At 35.4% G+C, this 23048-nt stretch overlaps 1 protein-coding gene across 1 annotated transcript; it reads right to left on the reverse strand.

The window, feature by feature from the left end:
* Positions 1-373: 373 nt before the first annotated feature.
* Positions 374-23008, reverse strand: CEP76 (centrosomal protein 76). The gene is made up of 12 exons (XM_055324451.1): positions 22773-23008; positions 21477-21632; positions 20367-20448; positions 19514-19738; positions 18205-18390; positions 16160-16257; positions 15485-15613; positions 10465-10653; positions 6787-6953; positions 5364-5697; positions 3286-3503; positions 374-2477 (listed from the first exon to the last, which is right to left on the reverse strand). The coding sequence occupies exons 1-12, from the start codon at positions 22833-22835 to the stop codon at positions 2339-2341; spliced, it is 1986 nt and encodes a 661-aa protein (XP_055180426.1). The 5' UTR covers positions 22836-23008; the 3' UTR covers positions 374-2338.
* Positions 23009-23048: the final 40 nt, after the last annotated feature.

Raw genomic sequence — 23048 nt, forward strand, 5'->3', positions numbered from 1 at the left:
AGTTGGAACTAAATTTAGTAAGTTTTATTCAACAGGCTCATGCTTGAGTAATGAAGTTTCTAGGTTTCTGATAATCTTCTACTAAATAAATACACCTATATATTATATACACATACATATAAATGTATAGAGGACTGTATTAGTGTACATATTGTCAAAAAAGAATAAAGACATATAAAAATTATTTTACATTTTTAATAGGAAAACAACTTTTATGACAGCTAAACAGACAATGCAAATTCAATTTTTAAAAAGAAACATTAGTAATAAGAAATCTAATGATAAATTCACTAAAAGAATCTTTTGAAATAAACCACCTTTACAGAAAATAATTTCTATAGACTTTATAATGGAGTCTTCATATTGGAGTCTATTAAAGTGCATAAAAAGAAAATTTATTTTAGAATTTATACCAAAGATGCATTATGAATATACATGTGTTTTTCTGGTCCACCCAGCCTCAAAGATAACATAGCCTTAATCTTAACATGTCTGCCTTCTAGTGCCCCATAAATAATTTTATTCCAAAAGCTGAAAATTATAAGCAATTTTCCCTATTGATAACCTTATGAGTAATTCTGGTAACAAAGTAAAAAAGTCAATTCTTATTTCGCTAATTCTCTAAAGGTATGTCAGTCTCACAAGAATATCTGATTACTGTTTTCAATGAAAACTGAAAGTAGAGGGATATTTTCAGATTTTTAAAAATAAGTTAAATCATAAATATTCATCATATGTAAAAATAAACAAAAGGTAAATTTTAGGGTATCTCTAGATTTTCATTTTTTAAAAAACATTAAATCATTTTATTTACAATTAAGTGATGAAAAGAGTAATTTTGCACAGCCAACTGGTACACACTGTTGCGTTTTTTGTTTTTTTTTTAAGTTGGTTCCATGCCCAGCGTGGAGCCCAATGTGGGAATCAGACTCACAACTCTGAGATCAAGGAGATTAAGAGTCAGACACTTAACCAACTGAGCCACCCAAGTGCCCCTCTTTTTTAGAGAAAGTGTTTTTTTTTTAAGATTTTATTTACTTATTCATGAGACACACACAGAGAGAGAGAGAGAGAGAGAGAGAGAGACGGAGGGAGAAGCAGGCTCCATGCAGGAAGCCCAATGTGGGACTCTATCCTGGGACCCCAGGGTCAGGCCGTGAGCCCAAAGCAGACATTCAACCACTGAACCACCCAGGCATCCCCCCACAGTGCTTTCTTAAAAAGACCAATAGATGAAGCAACTGAATCAAGATCTATGCACAGATGCTAAATGGGCAATCCAATCTATCAATTATGTCATGCAGCTTCTTACAAAAAGTCAAACTACTACTGCTTTTTTGATGCTCACTTTTAAAACTAACTTCTAAAACTCAGTTTTAAAGCAAATATCAGCATGGAGTCCCTCACATATGCTCATTTTTCAGGGGCCTCACATAATGATTCTCCAATTTAGAGTAATTGCATATACTCTGGTGTTTTTATCAGAATGAAAAAAAAAAAGGAAAAAAGAAAAACAAATGTGATTTCATAAGATGGAATCCATAAAAAGGCCAGTAATGAATCCTCTGACTACCGAGAATCAGCAACAGACTGCCAATAATAATTACAGAAAACAGTATATCGGTGTCGTAACAAAAGGGTATGGTGAACTTCTTCTAAAATACTCAGTTCATTTTTATATAATGAATCAAACTAATGTATTTATAAATTATTCATTTATCTTTATGTGAGATTTGTTTTATTAATATTTATGCTTTTCTGGTATCAGTTTTTCCTACTCTTGCATCAGAATCTTCCCATAAATCCCTGGAAAGTCACAAACATCCCTATGGCCAATGGGTAAGCCACAAAAGTGATAGTTCACCAAAATGTATTTTCACCTATTTAACAAATCTGTTGTGAGGTTAATTTCTAATTTATATAAAATAATCCCATTAATCATTAACCTATGAAAAATAATGATCATATTGATTTTTCTATGGCTCAAACCCTTAGACAAATAAACCTCTCTCTGATTACCTGTTAATGTAAAGAAAACTGAGTAAATTTTATTTTATTCATATTTAAACTACTGAATACCTGTAAACAATGTAGCATTTATTAAAATAGACACTTAATTTATACTAAATTCCACTCAGACTTTACAAGTTTTTTATCCTTAATTTTTAAATACACACATGATTTTTTTCAAACTATTATCAATCAGGTATATACAAAAGTGAAATATGACATCCAAGCCAAAATGTGATTTTTAAAATAATGAACCTCTAAACAGCTATAATGTACAATGTGTAAAATTCCAATAAAACACAGGTAGATTCTTACAGAAAAGTTAGTCCTATAATACCGAGCGATATTTACAAGCAAACATGATCCAAACAGCACATGCAGATTCGGGGTAAGTAAACACTCGGACACGAACTGCCAGTCGCACCTGGTCTCCACGGCAACAGATTATTTCTTCACAGAAAGGAGACCTACAAAAGAAAACTTATTTAATTAAGAAGTGAACACAGATTTTACTTTATCTCCAAATAAGTCCATTCCATATTTAAAATAATTTTTAAAAATCTAGTCTCTGCAGAACATGAGAGACTCCTTACTCTGGGAAACAAACAACAACAACAAAAAAAGAAACAAACAAACAAACAAGAGGTGGTAGAAAGGGAGGTGGGCAGGGGGTGGGGGAACTGGGTGGCAGGCACTGAGGGGGGCACTTGATGGGATGAACACTGGGTGTTATTCTATATGTTGGCAAATTGAACACCAATTAAAAAAAAAAAAACACACACACAAAAAAATCTAGTCTCTGTTACCAATAGCCCTATGATTTTGGTTTAGCTATTGAAATTACACAATATTTTCTCAGTCTATAAATTTAAAAAATTACACTAGATAAGATTAGAAATCCTCAGCTGAGATAGCACCAAAACCAACGGGAAAATTATTCCAACTACCTAGAGCCACATTTCAGACCTAATGAATCACTATCTGTGGCAAGGAAAATAAATCATTATAAAAGTTCACGTGATTCTAAAGTCATTCCTAAACAACCAGACTAACAGACTGCTAAAAGTCTAGGTTAATAGGGACACCTGGGTTGCTCAGTAGGTTGTGCGTCTCTCAACTTCAGTTCAGGTCATGAGATCCACCCTCGCACTTGGGTCCATGTCTGCTTATCCCCACTCTGCCCTCATCTCCTACTCTAATTAATTAATTAATTTTAAAAAAATCTTTAAATTCCTAAGACAGTTAACATTTACAAATTCATAAATTCCACCTTACCGAAGACATGTAGCAAATGCACGCCTTGCATTTCTATAGACAAAATGTATTGGGAACCCTTTAAATGTGTGACCATCAGGTACAGCCCTCCTTATGGCATCTTGAAATTCTTCATTGCCTGCAGATATACTTGTTGTACGCTCAAATTCATAAGAAGCCAAAGCTGGTGATAAGAGATAGGAAAGCTGGTCTTCCCAAACAGTAGTGAGACCAAGATCCTTCAGCAATTGAAAGATAAAAAGGTGAAATATACTAGTATTTTAAAAACCAATTATAAGTGTTGATGATTTTAATATATTTAAAATATAAAAAATATTTTAATATAAAGCCCATCATAACTTTTTAAACTTTCTATTATGATAAGGACACGTACAAATAAAGGAACTACAGGTACCTGGTTTTACTTAGAAGAAAAAAAAGAAAAAACTTTTAATACATTGATGTTAGTACAGGCTCTAAAATCTGTACTTCCTTAATATTCACTAGAAAATACTACATGGAACAGTCCTACTATGGAAAACACAGTGCTGCTGAAATTTGAAATCACGTTTTATTTAAAGAGTAAGATTGAATCTGCTTAATTTAATTGTCCCAACACAAATTCAACTATAGTAGGAGAGAAAAGTGAACAAATGAATTACATGATAATACTAACTTTTATACCGTAAAGGGATATAAAGGTGAAAAGATATGCTTTAAGCCTTCAGGGAGCTTAAAACATGTTTCTATAGAATGTTGAAGGCATTTAAGATTTCACTTGTAGTATGAAATGAACTACATATATCTATACACGTGATATTTTAAAAACATTGTTACAAAAAAAATTTTCTCAAAAATTCTAAATATTTTGATTATCATAATAGATCTCTGCCATTTCCTGATTTTGTATTCAAGGTTTTAGCTGGTTCCAAGTAACCCCAAAGGTCTATGTTCATCTATCTTTTTTTCCGTGGCGACAAGTAAATCTCACTTGCTGGCTTACAGCCACCATTAACTTAGTGATCAACACTAGTATCTAGCTCAGTTTTTTGTTTTCTTTTTCTACATAAATTCCTATTACAATAAAATACTGGTCTTATTTGTAAACAAGACCTAGGAAAACTAAAAGGCAGTATAGTATGAGTGATGGAGGGAAACGTGCAGTAGTGAGGGGCTTTCATTCTCCGCAGTGTAAGTGAAGTAGGTCCTTGAACAACCTACTGCTGAGAACAAACTATAAGTGCCAGATTACTTTCCAAAATGCACTTCTAAAAGCTTTGATGAGTTGGCAAGTGAGTACAGCAGATTTTAGAAGCCAAACTAATAGTAATTGGAAGCCCAGAAAACATAGTTAATAAATCACTTTGCCTTTGATGCCCTCAAGGAACACAGTCAACAGGATTCACTGAAGGTGGGGAGTCTATTATGGAATCCCAAAAGATGAATTAGAAATAAATATTCTAGTCCTTTGATGGTTATGTGTTGCACCCACTCCAATCATGTTTTCATTCATTCCCTGACTGGTTTTTTCCAATGAACAAAAATTCTTAAAATATACTAATCTTTTTATATCTTTTTATGTCTGCTATGTCTAATGCACAAAAGAAATCTAAATGGCTAATAAAAGGACTGATCTCATTAATAATCAGGGCAATGCAAATTAAAGCTAGAATGAGAATATAATTTTACATCCAGCTAAATTCATGTGATAGGGCAAAATAAACAAAACCAACCTGGAAAAAAATGATTACGAAAAAAATATAACCCAGTATTTTCAGTAGGAATAATATGAATTAAGTACTCCACAGAAAAATAAATCCAAAGAGTGGTATTCAGCAAAAGTCTGAACTAGTTTATCACTCATTTCTAGAAGTAATAAATTCTAAAAGTATTAGTGAGTTTGGAAACTTTTGGTCTCAGAACCTAACTCTAATGACTTTCAAAACTACAAGCTTAAAGGCAGGAACTAAATTTGTTTTGTTCAGGGCTAGAACAGTGATTGGTACTATCCTAGCTGCCCTCCTCCCCTTATGTATTATTGTTAAATACATAAACAAATGAAAAAAATGCATGAAACTACAAATATCAGTGTTAATTACCTTCCTGTGTTCTGACACTAGCAGTCTTAGCTGCATTTCTATTTCATTACTTGTTACTGAAGCATCAATTGTGGATGCACATAGAGGGGGAAAAGGAGGAAGAGATGTTGTAGCTCCTGGAGCACACACAGATCTGATTGCTTCTTCACTCATGGGTTTCCATTTGGATTCATCATTCAAATCAAATACACAGATTTCTACTGAGTCAGAGGGCTGACAATTTCCCAGGAACATCTGATGATTGAAAACACAACCAATTGTTCGATATGGGTACAGAGGTTTGGGCTGTTCTGCAACTGGAGATTCATCAGGATTGGCAGGTTTGTGGATGTACCTAAAAAAAGTAAAGTATAACTTTATACAGTAAAAACTTAAAAATTAAGAAGGTAACATTTATTAAGAAAGATATTTAGGGCTATAACTATTTCCCAGGACTAGAGTTTAATACTTATTTTTTCTTATATTTCTACAATTTTATTACAGTAATTGTATGGCACATATGATATAAAAATCAACTTTACTCAACATGAGAATATATTCTATGTATAACCATTAAGATCAAAATCATTCATCTCAAATAACACAATTAAAATACTTTAGCTATACATTAATAGGTACAACTAACAAAAATGATTATCAACCAGGGGAAAATTAAGAAACCTAAGAAGATGGCCCAGGGCTATGCCTTTAGAAACTCCAACATTTATAGATTAGATAAAGGTGAAGTAAGAACAGCCAGATAGGAATAATATAAACTAAAAAAAAGAAAAAGGAATAATGAAAACTGAAAGACAATGCTGTGGTAGAAGCTAAGGAAAGAGATGGTTCCAGGAAAGAGGGAACACTGAACTCTTTCAAAATCTGATGGCAGTCCAAAGAACTAAGAAAAGCATACAGTGAATTTACCAATGTGGAGTTGGTGACATCAAATTTTCAAAAGAAATCATGATTTACAACAATTTATTTTTAGGCTTGGGGAAAAACATTAGAAAAAGCATATGCCAATTACAAAATTTAAAATAAGTAATTTATTTTTTAACCAATATTATATTGGTAAAGAATATTTTAGGTGTACAAATTTTCTTCAAATTAAGAGCTGTTTTAATTGAAGCAATCTTTTGCTTGGTCATAAAAAGGCTCTAATAATGAAAATTATCAATTTGTGCATTTGAGTACCATCTAATATAAACAAAGAATCTTTAATTTAAAACATTTACATCTTGGCTCAGCGGTTTAGTGCCTGCCTTCAGCCCAGGGCGTGATCCTGGAGTTCTGGAATCAAGTCCCACATCAGGCTCCCTGTGAGGAGCCTGCTCCTTCCTCTGCCTAGGTCTCTGCCTCTCTCTCTCTCTCATGAATGAATAAACAATTAAAAAAAATTTACATCTTTATTTTAATATCCTTGTAAACATGACTGACAAACCTGTGTCCTGTTAAACTCTCCCAAAAAGTGATGGTTCCATCAGTTCCACAGGTCATAACCCATGCATGAGGTACTCCTTTTGCCTTAGTCCCAACACAGACAAAGGCTTCTAATCCATATCCAAGAAGAAGGCTGCACAGAAGGTTAGCATGATCTTCACAATCACCCTAGAAAATGAATTAAGTATTTATTCCTTCACAATTTTCTCATTAAATGTTCAATACAAAATTATAACTAAAAAGCAATATTAATATTCCATTTTTTAAAAGATTTTTTAAAGTAATTTATAAACTCAATATGGGACTCAAACTCACAACTCTGAGACCGAGGGTCACATGCTCCATTGACTGAGACAGCTAGCCACCCCTAATTTTTTTCTTTTAAGATTTTATTTATTTACTTGAGAGAGAATGAGTGAGAGAAACCAAGCACAGAGGGAGCCCGATATGGAGCTTAATCTCAGGACTCTGAGATGATGACCTGAGTGGAGGCAGATGCTTAACCGGCTAAGCCACCCAGGTACCCCTAAATTTCACTTTTAATCATTAGTCTAGTGTTAAGCTGAAACAATTAAGGAGAGGGGTAAGAATACATTAATTTTAGAAGAACCTAAATTATTTTACAAAGTCAGTGCTCACAAATCTGATAATCATACTTGGAAAGGGGGCATTATTCTAAAGTTTATTTAAAAACTTAGAGGAAGAAAAGCAGCAGGATTTTAAAGATGAATAGCTAAAGAACATGAACAGACAAGATAACAAATGATACACCAAGAAATGCAAATACAGAGGAAAATACTCAAACTTAAAACAATCAGTTATGGTATCTATATGTGATCATTTTAAGGCATTAACATACTAGAAAAAAAATGAGTGAAAGAACAGCAAAATTTCAACAATGGCTATAATTATGGGAGGTTTTCTATCACTTTCCCTTCTATTTTCTAAATTTTAACATTATGTTACTTTTACAACTTAAAAATATGAAAGCTACAAAAACAGAAAATATCTGATAATCTGTAAAAAAAATCAAAATATTAAACAGTAAGGCTACAATTATATAAAGGTATGTATTTAAGTGCAGGACTATAGGTTATATACAAAAGCAAAACTATTAAGTTCAATGTTAGCAGGAAGGGTGATTTTGTATTAGTGGCTCTACACAGATGCTTTTTGATCAACTATAATAGAACCCATACCATTTTAAAATCTCAATATGGGCAGCCCGGGTGGCTCAGCGGTTTAGCGCTGCCTTCAGCCCAGGGTGTGATCCCGTAGACTCGAGATAGAGTCCCATGTCGGGCTCCCTGCATGGAGCCCACTTCTCCCTCTGCCTGTGTCTCTGCTTCTCTTTCTGCCTCTCATGAATGAATAAATAAAATATTAAAAAAACAAATAGGGCAGCCCCAGTGGCTCAGCAGTTTAGCACCTGCCTTCAGCCCAGGGCGTGATCCTGGAGACCCAGGATGGAGTCCCACGTCAGGCTCCCTCCATGGAGCCTGCTTCTCCCTCTGCCTGTGTCTCTGCCTCTCTCTCTCTCTCTCTCTCTTTCTGTGTCTGTCATGAATAAATAAATAAAATCTTAAAAAAAACAAAAACAAAAATAAATAAAATAAAAAAATAAATTAAAATAGATAAAATCTCAATAGGACTTTCAAAAAATATAATATCCATTCTTTTAGATTCAGTAGTTTCTATAATACTGAGATTTTATACTAAAAAATTTCAAAAGAAATATAATAGTACTCCTAATATTCAGTGAAAAAAAAAATTCACTCACAAAGATATAAAAAAATTAGAAGCAAGCTACTGTAGCCAAAAGAAATAGTTACTACAATGGCAAAATAGTTATGTAGATTTTGTATACCAACTAAAGAAAACTTTACATTTATCCAACCATTAAGAAATGGAAATCATAAAAACTGTAGTTAACACATGGGAAAATGTTCATAGCATAATGTTCAATTATAAAGCAGCACACAAAATTTTATGTACCTCAGTTATGGAAAAAAATGATATATACAAAGGAGAAAAATACAAAAATATTTTTAAAAGGCAAAAAACTGGCAATGGAATTATGAGTGAAATTTCATCTTTACTATTGTAATGCTCTTGTTTGTGCAAGAATATCTTTTTTAATAATTTCAAGCTTCTGGGGCACCTCAGTGGCTCAGTTGTTTAAGTATCTGCCTTTGGCTCAGGTCATGATCCTGGTGTCCTGGGACTGAGCTGCACGTTGGGCTCCCTACTTAGTGGAAAGTCTGTCTCTCCTCCTCCCTCTGATCCTCCCCAGCTCGTGCTCTCACTTGCTCTCTTTCTCTCTGAATAATTTTTTTTTAATTAAGAAAAAATAATTTCAAGCTTCTCATTTAAGATGTTTTCCATTTAAACAAACTCAGGTAAATAAAATAATGAATCAAAGGGGCAATTATTTGCTTTATGAGTGAATTATTTACAGTGATTTTTTAAATTTATTTGAGATTGAGTGTGAGAGAGGGCACAAGGAGGGAGAAGGACAAAGGGAGAGGAAAAGGGAGAAGCAGGCTCCCCAATGAGCAGGGAGCCTGACTGACGTAGGGCTTGATCCCAGGATCTTGACCAGAGCCAAAGACAGATACCCAACCAACCGAGCCACCAGGCACCTCATTATATAATAATTTTAAGTATATACCATTCCTGCTATATTTGAAATAAAAAAAGCTGAAATCCATACACACAATTTTTGAGAACCACAGCTTGAGAATAAATCAAAGTAATTTTTTGATAATGTTTAACTATTTTTTTTCCTTTTTTGGGGAGGGGGGGAGAGAAGTAGGGAAGGACAGAGGGAGAGAGAAAAAAATCTTAAGCAGACTCCATGCTGAGTGTGGAGCTGGACTCCAGGCTCGATTCCACAACACTGAGATCATGACCTAGGCCAAAATCAAGAGTCAGATGCTTAACGGTCAGAGCCACTCAGTTGCCCGTTTTCGATTGTTTTTTTTTTTACATAAAAATCTTCCTAACAAATCAATCTAAGTGAGTTAAATAGGTTCTTCTACTGTATAAGCTTTGCTTTGTGAATGAAGACTCATACTACATATACAACCTCAGACCAAAAAATATTATTTCAAAACAATTTTTTTCTATTTCAGAACTGAAATGCTAAAGATAGTCTTGTTTTTATATTATCATTTTAGAACAGAGATTAAAAATATCAAATTACCTATAAAATTCATTTACTGAAATCAATTTAACATCAATAAATGTACGCAAATTCTTAAATATATACTTACACTTGAAACTAAACAAAATACCATGCAATCTAAGATTTTCTTCCATATTCCTTTTGTACTTCTATTTTCCCTTTTAAAAAAAAGTATCATCGAAGTAGCTTTTAACACATGAATAGTACTAGAAAGACCATGATTATCCCAGCATTGTCTCTAATTCAGTTGAATTTACCTCTGTATCTTGATTTCTGACATTACAATACTTATCTCCACCTCACAAAAATCATATTATGCTAAGAAACTATACAAGAAAATAAAAACGCTTTTTATGTATTAAAAACAAGAGACTGACTAGTTCAAACTGATCATTTATCCATTTTTCTAGGTTAATTATTTTCAAATATGATAAATTCACAATAACTATAATGTATTGCTGTTTATTTAATTCTATTAGAAGTGCAGAGTACCTTGTTTCTACAGAGAAAGGCCAGCAGAGTGCACCACTGTTCCTGTTTACCTCCTCCTCCAATAACAGGGGCTCTTTCATAACCAAGGACATTAACAAATCTCGCTGCTTGCCTTGGAGTATCCAGAAGCCTCCCAGCTCGAAGTGGTTTAATATAGGAACAAACTGGTCTGTTTATCCCATTTTCATCCTGAGGGAAGAGGGAAAAAATATTAACTGTAGGATAGATTATTCCCAATATTAACACCTTTTCTTAGAATATATTAATGTGGGATAAAATAATTCTGGATACCATTTATTGAGTGCTTACCCTGCATCCAGCAGTGAAGTGCTACACACATACATCTCTTTTAATCCTCTTAATATCTCTTACTATTTTCATTGCATAAATGAAGAAATTGAAGCTACAATATTATGCAACAGAGCCAGAATTCAAACCCCAAGCTATCTCCAAAACTTGTGACAGTTAAGGACCTGAACTACCATGATTCAGCAATGTCACTCTGAGATATCTGTAGCAACTGAAATCAATATCTCAAAAAGACATCTATCTTCACATCCATGTTCACTGCAGCATCAGTCACAATAGTCAAGATATGGAAACAAGTGAAATGTCCTTTAATGGAAAAATAAGTGAAAAAATGTGGTATTACCCATACAACAGAATATTATTTAGCTATATAAAAAGGAGATCCTGCCATTTGTGACAACACAGATGAATTTGAAGGGTATTACACAAAGTGAAATAAGCCAGATAGAGAAACAAATCTTGTATGGTTTTCCTTACATGTGGAATCTTAAAAAAAAAAAAAAAAAAAAAGCTGATTTCATAGAAATAGAGAATAGAATGGTGATTGCCAAGGATTAGACAGAGGGAGGAACAGAGAGATATAGGCCAAAGGGTACAGATTTTCAGTTATAAGAAGATTAAGTTCTGAGGATCTAATGGAAAACACGAGAGTAATTAATACAGTAAACTTGAAAGCTGCTAAGAGCAGATCTTAAGTCTCCTCACCACATAAGAAAGAGGTAACTATGTAAATTGATGGATGTGTTTATTATCTTGATCTTGATAGGCATTCCACGATGTATATGTATAGCAAATATACATATATATTGTACACTTCAAATATATACAATTATATTTGTCAATTACTCCTCGATAACTTAGAAAAACAAAAGGACTCTTCTGAAAACAGAACAGGCAGGTGGGTAGGGGATGGAGAGGGGATCTAAGTCACAGTATCCTTTCATATTATCATAAAGAACTTAATACTGTATATCCAAACAGAATAACTCTTCTGATTTACTAATATAACAACAAATTATCAGAGCTCATTTTCAGTTTGTTTCCATTACACCTGGAGATCCACAGGAAACAAGGATTTGTTAACCAAGTCAACTGCAAGCAGAGTTCTGAAAATCATTTAAGGAAAACATTTTACATTTTTAAATATAAATATATGATGTATCCTAGCATTTAAGGTAACTACAGTGCATACAAAAGTCTCTGGTGATGGTCCACCACTGTGCGTTTAGAGTTAATATTACCAAAGCCTGCATATCCCTTAACTTCATGATTACTGAGATGACAAAATCAAAACACTATTTTCTATTCAAAATTCAAAGACAATTTAACACACTGTGTCATGGCAAGGCTCCTCAGAAACAAAGTCTAACTCAGCTAACAGAAAAACAACTGTTTTGATTATCAGAACCAATGATGTCTTTCTATAACCACAAAAACATCACCTCTCCACTATAATCCCAAACCTTAGGAAGGAAAACAAAACAAAACACCCCTTTTACATTTAATTATAGCAAGAAAGATAATAAATTTTTTGATGTAGAGCGAAGTATTATTATGATTTGACTTTTAACTATGGTTCTCAATTCTAAAAGGCACTGATTTTTTTTTCCTTGTCTCTCCCACCCCACTATTACCTCCATGGCTCAAATACATCCATGGTGATCTCTTTCTTACTCTCCATCTCCCCATACAATCTTGGGAGTCAGAAATAGACAGAACAAAGGAATCAGCTAAAAAAAAAGCTCAAGTAGAATGAAGAATCAAAGACAATTAAGGAAACTAAGGAACAGAGGAAGACAAGAGATTTAAGCAAAGGGTGTTTCATGGCATTTATTTTATTTCTTTTAAAGATTTTTATTTATTTATTTATTTATTTATGAGAGACACAGAGAGAGAGGCAGAGACACAGGCAGAGGGAGAAGCAGGCTCCCTGCAGGGAGCCCGATGTGGGACTTGATTCCAGGATCCTGGGATCACAACCTAAGTAGACACTCAACCACTGAGCCACCCAGGTGCCCCCATAGCATTCATTTTAAAAACAGAAAACCATGATTCTAATTTTGGAGGGAAGTAGAAAACTATTATTTGGATTTCTTTCATATTAACTCAGTGTTATTACTGATCTAGTATAGTGTTGGAATATTAAGTCTTGAAATCACAATCTGAATATTAGAAGGATAACCTCAGTCTTCAAGTGATTTACAACACTTTTTTTATCTTTTAAAAAAGATTTTATTTATTTATTCATGTGAGAGAGAGAGAGAGAGAGAGAGAGAGAGAGAGACAGACAGACATAGGCAGAGGGAGAAGCAGGCTCTATGCAGGGAGCCTGATGTGGGACTCAATCCTAGGACTCCAGGATCATGCCCTGAGCCAAAGGCAGATGCTCAACTGCTGAACCATCCAGGCATCCCTATAACATTTTCTTAAATCTTAATGGTCAATTTCTATAACTTATTTTAAAATTTCTTGCACTAGAAAATTTAAGTTATCGTTAATTACTATTGTACTACAGTAAAACAAGCAAGGGAGGAAAAATAAGTACAACAGATTATTATGTTTAAGAACTTGGAGGATTCTACAGCTGTTACAATAAAGGTAATTAACTGAGTTCCTGAGTGGGCCATTTAGTCCTATTCTTACAACTTCACTATCAGAAAGGAAAGGAATGAGTACCTAAAAAGTGGATGCATTTACCCTAAGACAATCATCAAAAGTAGCATCTTAGAATACAAGATATATCATTGTTTCATTACAGCAGTATTTCTCATATTAGCCATAATACATCAAATGAAGGGTCTTGAAAATTTCAATATTTCAGCTTCTAAACCTGCACTGTCCCATTAAGAATGCCACTAACCCTGTGTAGCTATTTAAATTTTAATTAAAATTAAAATGTAAAATTCAGTTCTTTATTGCAACATTTTGTACACTCAATAGGTCAATGGCTATCAATCATACTGGACAGCACAGAGAACATTTCTCTCACTGCAGAGAGACAGTGTTGCTGTAAATTATTTTCTCTTATGCCTAGAAGCACTGGAAATTCATTTTCAGACCATGTATAATAATTTTTTGGTTTAAAATTTTTTGTGCAGTTTTTTTGTGCAGTTTTTGTGATTAGATTGACTGTCTTAAATAAATGCTATTGTTTCTTAACTTCATATCTAGTCAAATATAGAAAGCAGCAGCAAAGATACTTCTGGGGAACTGAAGTAAGATAAACATTTATTTACTCTCTATATGTCCAGAGGTGGTCCAGTCAAACCAAAAATGCCCTAGTCAAAACTGCAACTCAATGGAGTCTCCATGACTGGGCTGCTATTTGATCTTAGGAAAAAATCTTCACTCTTCTATTCTTTATACTATTTAGTTTTTACAAAATAGTAGAAACTTCTGGCCAACTGACAATCTCATATTGTTACCATGAGACTAAGTGACCTTATGTAGTTCAAATCTTACAACGAATTCTAAGAGATGGAAACTTGTTTAAGTAGTATTTCCTTAAAAAAAAAAAAAAAGAATTTGCATAACTGCATATCTCCTCCTATTCCTCTTCCTCTTTCCTTTGTCATTTTTCTGGTCTACTTACTCATCCACTCATTCTTCTCAAGTCCCAGATTCCTTATATAACCTCACCTCAGACTAAACAGCAGAGAGCCAGTTATATTTTGACTGGTTTCTCTTTGCCCCATCCTGGCATCAATGCTATCTTGTCTGCCCTGTTAAACAATGCATAGACAATGCTACTGAAAAGCAAGAAGCCATTTCCCACATTTCCATCCCTACTCAACTAGGCTCTCCCACTTCTAAGCTCCTTATCTACAAACTGACCTACTCTTAGTCCATCCTACTATGTAGGGTAAAACTAGATGAATGTACAGGATCTGAGAAAGATCAGTCAAAATAATACCACACTATAACTCTTATAAATGCATCTACATAAGGCTAACTATATATAAAAAATTTGAATGGTTCCTCAAAAGTTACAAAAAACATGGATCTGATCATATATTTTATTCTGATTTGATAATGAGAGAAAATAAGGTTAGGCTGTAGGAAAAATAGAAGCATATCTATATATAACTGAAATGCTGCAGTTAAATATTGCTTGTCATAGGCTCAGAGATGGTGGCTATATAGAATTATTACATATAAGACTGTCTTTAAGAAAATAGCCTAACAAAATATATTTCTAAACATATGTGCCCATAGCCCCAATTCTGCACATCAAAGCTGAATTTACATTATCAACTGCAAAGTATTCTAGTATTTAATCATTTAGTACTAAATATCACACTCCAACTTAAACAAAATGGGTTTTTATCTATTTTAAATCAAATATATTAAAAAAAGGTTTAAAAAAATTGAAATGAGGGACACCTAGGTAGCTCAGCAGTTGAGCATCTGCCTTCAGTTCAGGACATGATCCCAGAGTCCCAGGATTGTGTTATGTATCAGACTCCCCACAGGGAGTCTGCTTCTCTCTCTGCCTGGTGTCTGCCTTTCTCATGAATAAACAAAATCTTTTTTAAAAAACTGAAAATGAAAAGCAAAATAAAATACTGCGTTACATCACCTACTCAGCGAAAGAGAATATTACAAAATCATATTCAATTTTTACAAATAAACTTTCATTTGTCAGGAATACATTTTAACAATTCACCTTAAATGAAACTTACATATACAACAGTAAATATTAAACACAAACCTGTGCAAAAATCTTGACCAGCCGTGAGTTGTGTGAGGGTCGAATTTGCAAATATTCTCTCCACCACTGCTTTGCATATACAAGAAATAATCGCTCTTTCTCTGCAGTTTTCTGACGTTCCAAAGCAAGCTTGAAATTTAAAAAATATGTATTTTTCCTCCTTAAATACTATAAAATAATTAACAATTCTACATACTTCCCTCCATCTCTATCACCACCCTAACCCAAGCCATCATCTCCATCATCTGTAACAGCTTCCTGACGGACTTCCCTGTGTCTATACTCCCCCCTCCCCTTATAATCTAGTTTCCATATAATGGTCAGTGATCTTTTTTTCTCCCAAGACAAATTCTTTTTTAAAGATCTTATTCATTTATTTCAGAGAGTGAGAAACATCACAGAGGGAGAGGGAGAAGCAGACCCCCTGCCCAGGAGAGAGCCTGACGTGGGGCTCAATCACGGGACACTTAGACCATGAGCCGAGCCAAAGGCCGATGCTTAAACAACTGAGGCACCCCAAGATAAAATTTTTTTAATAATAAATTGTATTGTCATTCTCTTGCTTAAAACCAGTAAGTGGTAATTTTCCAAAAAGAAATTACTTTCTAGGATCAATAGATAAATATACTACTATGAAAACAAATACACAAAGAAGAGAAATTCAGAATCATTTACCTGTGTGTTCACTACTTCCTGAGATAATGTCTGATTGAGTGGTGGGTACATCTCAAGTTTTATATTTAAAATTCCAACAGAAACTTTTGATTCTGTGCCTATAAATATAAACAAATATTTAGAACTTCAGAGGTTTCCAGACTATGTATATTTAGTCAACCAAAGTCTAACCAAAATAATCTAAGAATTTTGTGGTTTACCACTTACGTGAAATACAGGTAATATTCAACATCTTTAATATTCATATTAAAAACAATTCAACTCAAATCAGTTTTTATTTTGCATAAAGACCTTGATCTAGTTGTAAGATTATCTATGTTTTGAGCTTGCTTATTACATTTTAAAGGGCTATCTGGATCTAAAGGATTTTGTATTCTTAATTTTCATCTTCATTAAACGTATACCAACCAGATTTACATTAAAAACAAAGTAAAGCAACTGTTAACATCTGGTTCTCAGGAAATATTTATACTTTGTCACATATAATAATTCCTTCCCATTTTTCACATCACATGTGAACACAAATTTTCAATCCATACCTGGATTTAAACAATTTGAAAACAAATACACTTGTTACAAGATCTACTGTTCCTCTGGTGAATCAGAATATACTTGTTTCTTGGTCACTACTATGATAATCATGTTAGGCCTATATTTGAAGACAAATAATGTGTATCTTTTGAAAATACATATATCCCACAAAAAACTTGTGCCCTTACTATTTAAGGAAAACCACATTCTGGGTATGACTTATCAAAATCTAAAGTACTAAAGCTATACCGTCCACCAACCAGGTTTGACTCTGTGACTTAGTTTCAATACCAAGTATTCCCTTATATGTTATGCATAAAATACTGGTAGGTTTTATTCTATTAGAAAATACATATCACACATCAGATAGTTCCCAAGAGTCCAAGGAAACAATGGTGAATAAAATAGGCACCATCTCTCTCCTCAGAGTATTATTCATAGATCCTGTCAATGAACAAGTCAGCACCTCTTTGAATCCCATATTCCCACATGTAAAATGTTGGAAAAGTATCAACTCCACATTCTGTAAGAACCACTGCTGCAGGAAGGCACTGATACTAATGGGGGATGCACTGTACACTGGAGTGTGCTGGAGTAGAGTTTTTACATATGCATCTGTGTGAAGAATCCTACTGGTCTTTATAGCCTTATATACAATCAAATCAATTTGAAGAAAAAAAATAAGCCCCTGAAAAAAAAATTTTTCCTTACAAGATCAGTTTGACTGTATAGTTCTATACCTTTTTTTTTTTTTAAGACTTTATTTATTCATGAGAGACACACACACACACAGATTGAGAGAGAGGAGGCAGAGACACAGACAGAGGGAGAAGCAGGATCCATGCAGGGAGCCCGACATGAGACTCGATCCCAGGTCTCCAGGATCAGGCCCTAGGCTGAAGGCAGTGCTAAACCACTTAGCCACCCAGGCTGCCCTAGTTCTATACTCCAAACATGCTTCACGACATTTCCCAAGACCCCAATACTAGAGTCCAAATGTAATTTTAATGAAATTCTTTAAGTATTTTATTAAGTATTTATCTATTTGAGAGAGAGGACGCACACAAGCACAGGGAAGGGGAAGGGGAGAAGGGGAGAAGGGGAAGGGAGAGGGGAGAAGGGGAGAGGGGGAGAGGGGGAGAGGGGGAGAGGGGAGAGAGAGAGAGAGAGAGAAATCTTTTTTTTTTTCTTCTTTTTTTTTTTTGAGAGAAAGAAATCTTAAGCAGACTCCTCCACACTGAGCCCAGAGCCTGATGCAGAGCTTGGATCTCATGACCCTAAGACCATGACCCTAAGATCACGAACTGAGACAAAATCAAGAGTGGAAACCTAGAGTCGGATGCTTAAGTGACTGCACCATGCAGGTACTCCCTAATGAAAGGTTTTTTTTTACATGTTTCCTGTTTGGTTTACAAAGGCATTCAGAAAACATAAAATGCATTTATAAACAAGCTATGGCTATAAAAAGGTAACAGTAAAAAAAAAAAAAAGGTAACAGTGATGAATCATCATACCTACACCCATAAGCTCCACAGTAAGACTGGTCACTCCATTTTCTGAGCCCAAAACTGATCGCCATTCGAGAAAATAGGATGCTACTAAAGTAGTCTCACCAAATATGTCTGTTTTGATTAGCACCATATGAACTGGATCACTTATTGATAACATTGTTGTTGAATCAGCCATTCTAGTTCCATCACCTGGCAACATAAACCAAATGCATCACGTTACATATTCCATTAGACCAACATAGAAGAATATGTTTATTGCAAAGGATACTAATATACTTACATAAAACCAAATAAAGTAATTTGGTAATGCCTCAGAAACCATGCAACAGATTACTTAATTTAAAAAGTACAATCCTGGGGCGCCTGGGGAGCTCTGTCAGCTAAGTGTCTGCCTTTGGCTCAGGTCATGATCTCAGGGTCCTGAGATGGATCCCCAGGTCACACCCCCTGCTCAGCAGGGAGTCTGTTTCTCCCTCTCCCCAACACTCTCTGCTTGTGCTCACTTGTGCTCTCTCAAATAAAATCTTTAAAAAAAAAATAAACAGCCTTATTAGGGTAACCTTTTTCACCAAGGGCAAAAAAATTTTTTCATACTGTATTAGCCATCTTAGCAATCTAAATTTCTAAAGGTGTAATTTTTTAGCTTTGCTAAGCAAACACATTAAGATTTCTATATTGAAATAACATAAAATGCAGTTACAGAAATAATATAAAAATTATAGGAATCAGGTATATAATTTTAAAAAATTAGTTACAGACTCCCATCCTATTTCTCAAAGTTATCCTTCATAAATGAGAAGAATTATGTCTTGTTCTTCACTATATCCTCAGCACTTGCCTAGTATAGTATAACGCATCTAACAGGCATTTGATTGGTTGACTGACTGATTTTGGGGGAGGGGGGGAAGAGGAGGAGAGGGAGAAAGAAATCTCAAGCAGACTCTGTGCTGAGTGCAGAGCCCGATGCAGGGCTCAAACCCACAACACTAAGATCATGACCTGAGCCAAAATAAGGAGTCAGATACTTAACCGACTACAGCACCCAGGCAACCCCCTAACAGATATTTAAATGTTTACTACTTAAGAAGCAACCATTAAAACAGTAAAAATAAAAAATCTTAAGGGAAAATTATTTAGCAGAAAATAAAGCAAAAAGGTAGAAGTAATTTATGTAAAAAAGAGCAGTGGAGAAAATAAAAGCAAAGTAGGAAGATTCAATCATCATAAAACTCTCCTTCTAGCAAAAGTTATGTTACAATAAAACCTAACAAATATTTACTCAATTAAATGACAAGTTATTATTGCTCCTTACCTAAGCTTTCTCTGTGTACTTCAAGTAAAAAGCCATCATGAAAATCTGGTTCACAGGCACATGGAACAGGTTTAGAACGAAAACGTTGGTTTCGAAAATGTAAACATAGAGTAAAGGTTGAACAAACTTGTCCAGGTAAAGGCTCAGGTTCTTGTAGATGTTCCAAGAAAGCTTTTCCACCCAAAACCTGAAGGTAAAGATACCTCCGTGTTGGATCAATATTAGCTGTAAAGTGTAGCAATATATATGAGGAAACTGCCAAACAACTTAAGGAATGTGATCAAGACAATAGGAAATAATAACTTGACAGAAATAAAACCAAAGACTAAATTAAAAAAGTAACAAATTTACTGTATACCAGGACCATTTGAAACCAAGAAAGAAAACATACACAATAAGATATATCTTTATCGGAGTTTTTATATTCTGGCTACTTTCTCCCAGCTAGAAAAGAGTCAGAGCCAAGGCTTAAGAAACCTTTGCTCTTCAGGTGCTTATCTAATAACACGCCTTCACCACCAAAGCCAAACCAAACAAATATAAACTCAGCAAGTGTACTTGTTAGGCAATTACCATTAAAAAAGCAAAGCTGTACAATGTTTATAAAACATATTATTAAAACATGAGAAACAGGTAATTCTGTTTTTGCTTCCACTCTGTGATATACTAAAGCTTCTGACATACACAACTTGGTGCAAAACAGAATCTAAGTTTTTTGGATGATTAATTACAAAAATGGTAAGAATCTCATTCGAGAAGGAAATAAATGGTTTTCATCAAATACCAAACACTACAGCACATCAATATGTAGTACTGTGCAAAACGAAATCAATGTTAAAAGAAATATACATACTTTTTTTTAACAACGTTGATTGTCTATCAGTAAAACAAACAGGTTGTTTTGGAGAGGAAGGTAGTTCTTGATCAACACTGTCCTAGAAAGGTGGGAAAAAAGATGAAAACAAATTAGAAAACAAAAATTATAGCTAAGCAAAGAAACATCAACAATGGGTCGGACTAAGAACTAAACAGAAGTATACAGGATAAAGCCCCCTCAAGGAAACTCTTATTTTCCCAGCATAATTAAAATAATGAAAAGAGTTGATGAACTGGTCACTCCTAAACTCTAATAAGGAAATAAACTGTCTTCAGTGTCCACAGAATGCTATTAACAAATCCTTAATACCTTAAACAAGGTTAAACTTTTTCTAAACCTAATATGACATTTGGCTTATGATTCTACCATGAACTGATTTTAATAAGGAAATGACATTCACACAGCAGAAGCTGTTATTGGGTCAATTTTCAAACAAATGGGTTTATAAACCTCAAAAACCAAAAAAGGAGGCTGTATTAAAATACTTATTCCCTGATGTATTATGCACTCCATCCAATTTTTACATTATACTACCCATGTATTATTAGGTCACAGTTTCTCATTATTGCCTCATTTTCAAAAGAAGGCCCACTTACTATTTTGTGCACAGAGGCTTATCATCTCACTACCGACCTATTTGTATAAAGAGATTTGAAGGTTCTTACACATTATTTTCTTTAAAAAATTGATAATCTGTTAATCACAGAGAATGAAGTTCTAAAACAATGTGTTTATTTAAAAAATATGCCTAATCTAAAAAAATTATAAGACACTACTTGCGAAAAAGAACTAGGTTATGGTGAACAAATTTCACTAAAATATGTATACTTACAGATACAGACCTAGGGAATAACAACAGAAAATTCTGTCATTGTAAAGAGAAATATGGTATGTAACTCCAATCTCACTGATACATAATCCCACTTGCTACATTCAAGGGTAGAGTGAGCTTATAGTAAGGATATTACCAGTCAAAAATGGCCTTTTAAAGTGATTTTACTAAAAACAGGCCCCAAATATGGACCCTATAAGCAGCATTATGCCCAGGAACATATTCTCAAAATTCTTCCCCACCAAACTACTCACAGTAACAAAATTAAGTTCTTTCATCACATCATCAATGATTCCCCGACGTCTAAGGGCTTTGATCAAATCTTCTGTTGATAACTGTTGTTGATCAGGTGCCAATTCTTCCCGTATTGTCTCTGCAAGGATTTCTCTTATTCTGCCATGGACATCCATCTGTGTAGAAAACTCGCATTATAACTCACATTTATAAAGCTGACAAACATTGCCAATTAGCTAACTTCTTTCTAAAGCAACCAAAAAAAATAATAATAATAATAATGGGAAAGTACTAGGGGCACCCGGGTGGCTCAGCGGTTGAGCGTCTCCCTTCCGCTCAGGGCGTGACCCCAGAGTCCCGGGATGGAGTGCCACATCGGGCTCCCTGCGGGGGACCTGCTTCTCCCTCTGCCTGTGTCTCAGGAATAAGTAAACATTTAAAAAATAATAATGCGAGAGTGGACAAAATTCAAGACGGCTTTTCAAACTAATGTTTGAAATGTAAAATTATTAAATTAATTAAATTAATGTAAAAATGTAAATGTAAAATTATTACTAGAATTCGATGAGAATAAAGCTAAGATTTTTCTTTATTTCATCCTAAATTTCTTTTAGTACAAATTCTAGAAATAATCTCTACTGGTTATCTACTACCTTTGTTACCATTTCCCCACAAATAACATTCAAAGAAAACAGACCTATTGAAAGTGTAGTACACTCAAGAGAACACGGACCTGGACTGGGAGATCAGAGAATGAATTTCAACTTTCAGCTTATTAGACGTGACCCTGAGTTAATTCGTTTACCCTGTATGAATCTGCAAAAGATTACTGCGAGGCTTAGGCCAAAGATGCTTTACCCTGAGCACAGAACCTGGCACACCGGTGCACTGCAAACGGGAGCTTTCACTGCTTCAGCTCCCTGCGTTCAAGGCTCCCGCCGGGCGCCGAAGGGCCGAAGGGCCGAAGGGCCGCAAGCACTCTCAGCACAGACCCTCGGCACTTCCCTCCGGACTTCTCGAAGAACTGCGCACGTGGCTCAGCTTCAGAGACGCGAGTGTCACCCTTAAAGTAACTCTAATTCCTACCCTCTGAACACACATCTGCTGCAAACCAGCTGGTATTCGGCCTGGCCTCCCGAAGCCGCGGGGTGAGCGCCTCCTCCTCCGCGCGCCGCGCCGCGCCGCTCACCGCCGCGGCCCTTCGCCGAGGCTGGAAGGCGGCCCCGGCTGCACCCTCGGAGCCCCCCGCCCGCGCCGTCGGCCTCGCCCGGGACGCCAGGCGGGGGGCGCTCAGGGCCAGACTTGATCACCCTCACCTTGCTCAGCTGCTGGTGGATGAGCTGCTTCAGCTCGGAGGCCTTCTCCGGAGGCAGCGACATGCCGCGGCCGCCGCTCACCGCGCTTCCCCCGCCTCGGGCGCGCCCGGCCGGCCCCGGGGTGCCAGTAGCCGCGGGGCGGAGGCGGCGACCGCTCGGGCTCGCGCGGCTCCCGGGGGGCGCGACGCCGCGTCAGGGCCGCGGCTGGGCGGGAGCCGAGGCGGCGGTGGCGGCGCTCAACTGTGGCTTTCAAACGGCGCGGACTGCCGGGGCGCG

This window comes from Nyctereutes procyonoides, unplaced genomic scaffold, assembly GCF_905146905.1.
Source record: "Nyctereutes procyonoides isolate TBG_1078 unplaced genomic scaffold, NYPRO_anot_genome, whole genome shotgun sequence".
NCBI classification, from domain to species: Eukaryota; Metazoa; Chordata; class Mammalia; order Carnivora; family Canidae; genus Nyctereutes; species Nyctereutes procyonoides.

Coding starts and splice junctions, on each gene's coding strand:
- CEP76 (XM_055324451.1), bottom strand. CDS start 22,835: ATGTCGCTGCCTCCGGAGAAGGCCTCCGAGCTGAAGCAGCTCATCCAC. Junction 5,698..6,786: donor GAGAGTTTAACAGGACACAG/GTTTGTCAGTCA, acceptor TACTTTTTTTAG/GTACATCCACAAACCTGCCA. Junction 2,478..3,285: donor GCATTTGCTACATGTCTTCG/GTAAGGTGGAAT, acceptor TTTCTTTTGTAG/GTCTCCTTTCTGTGAAGAAA.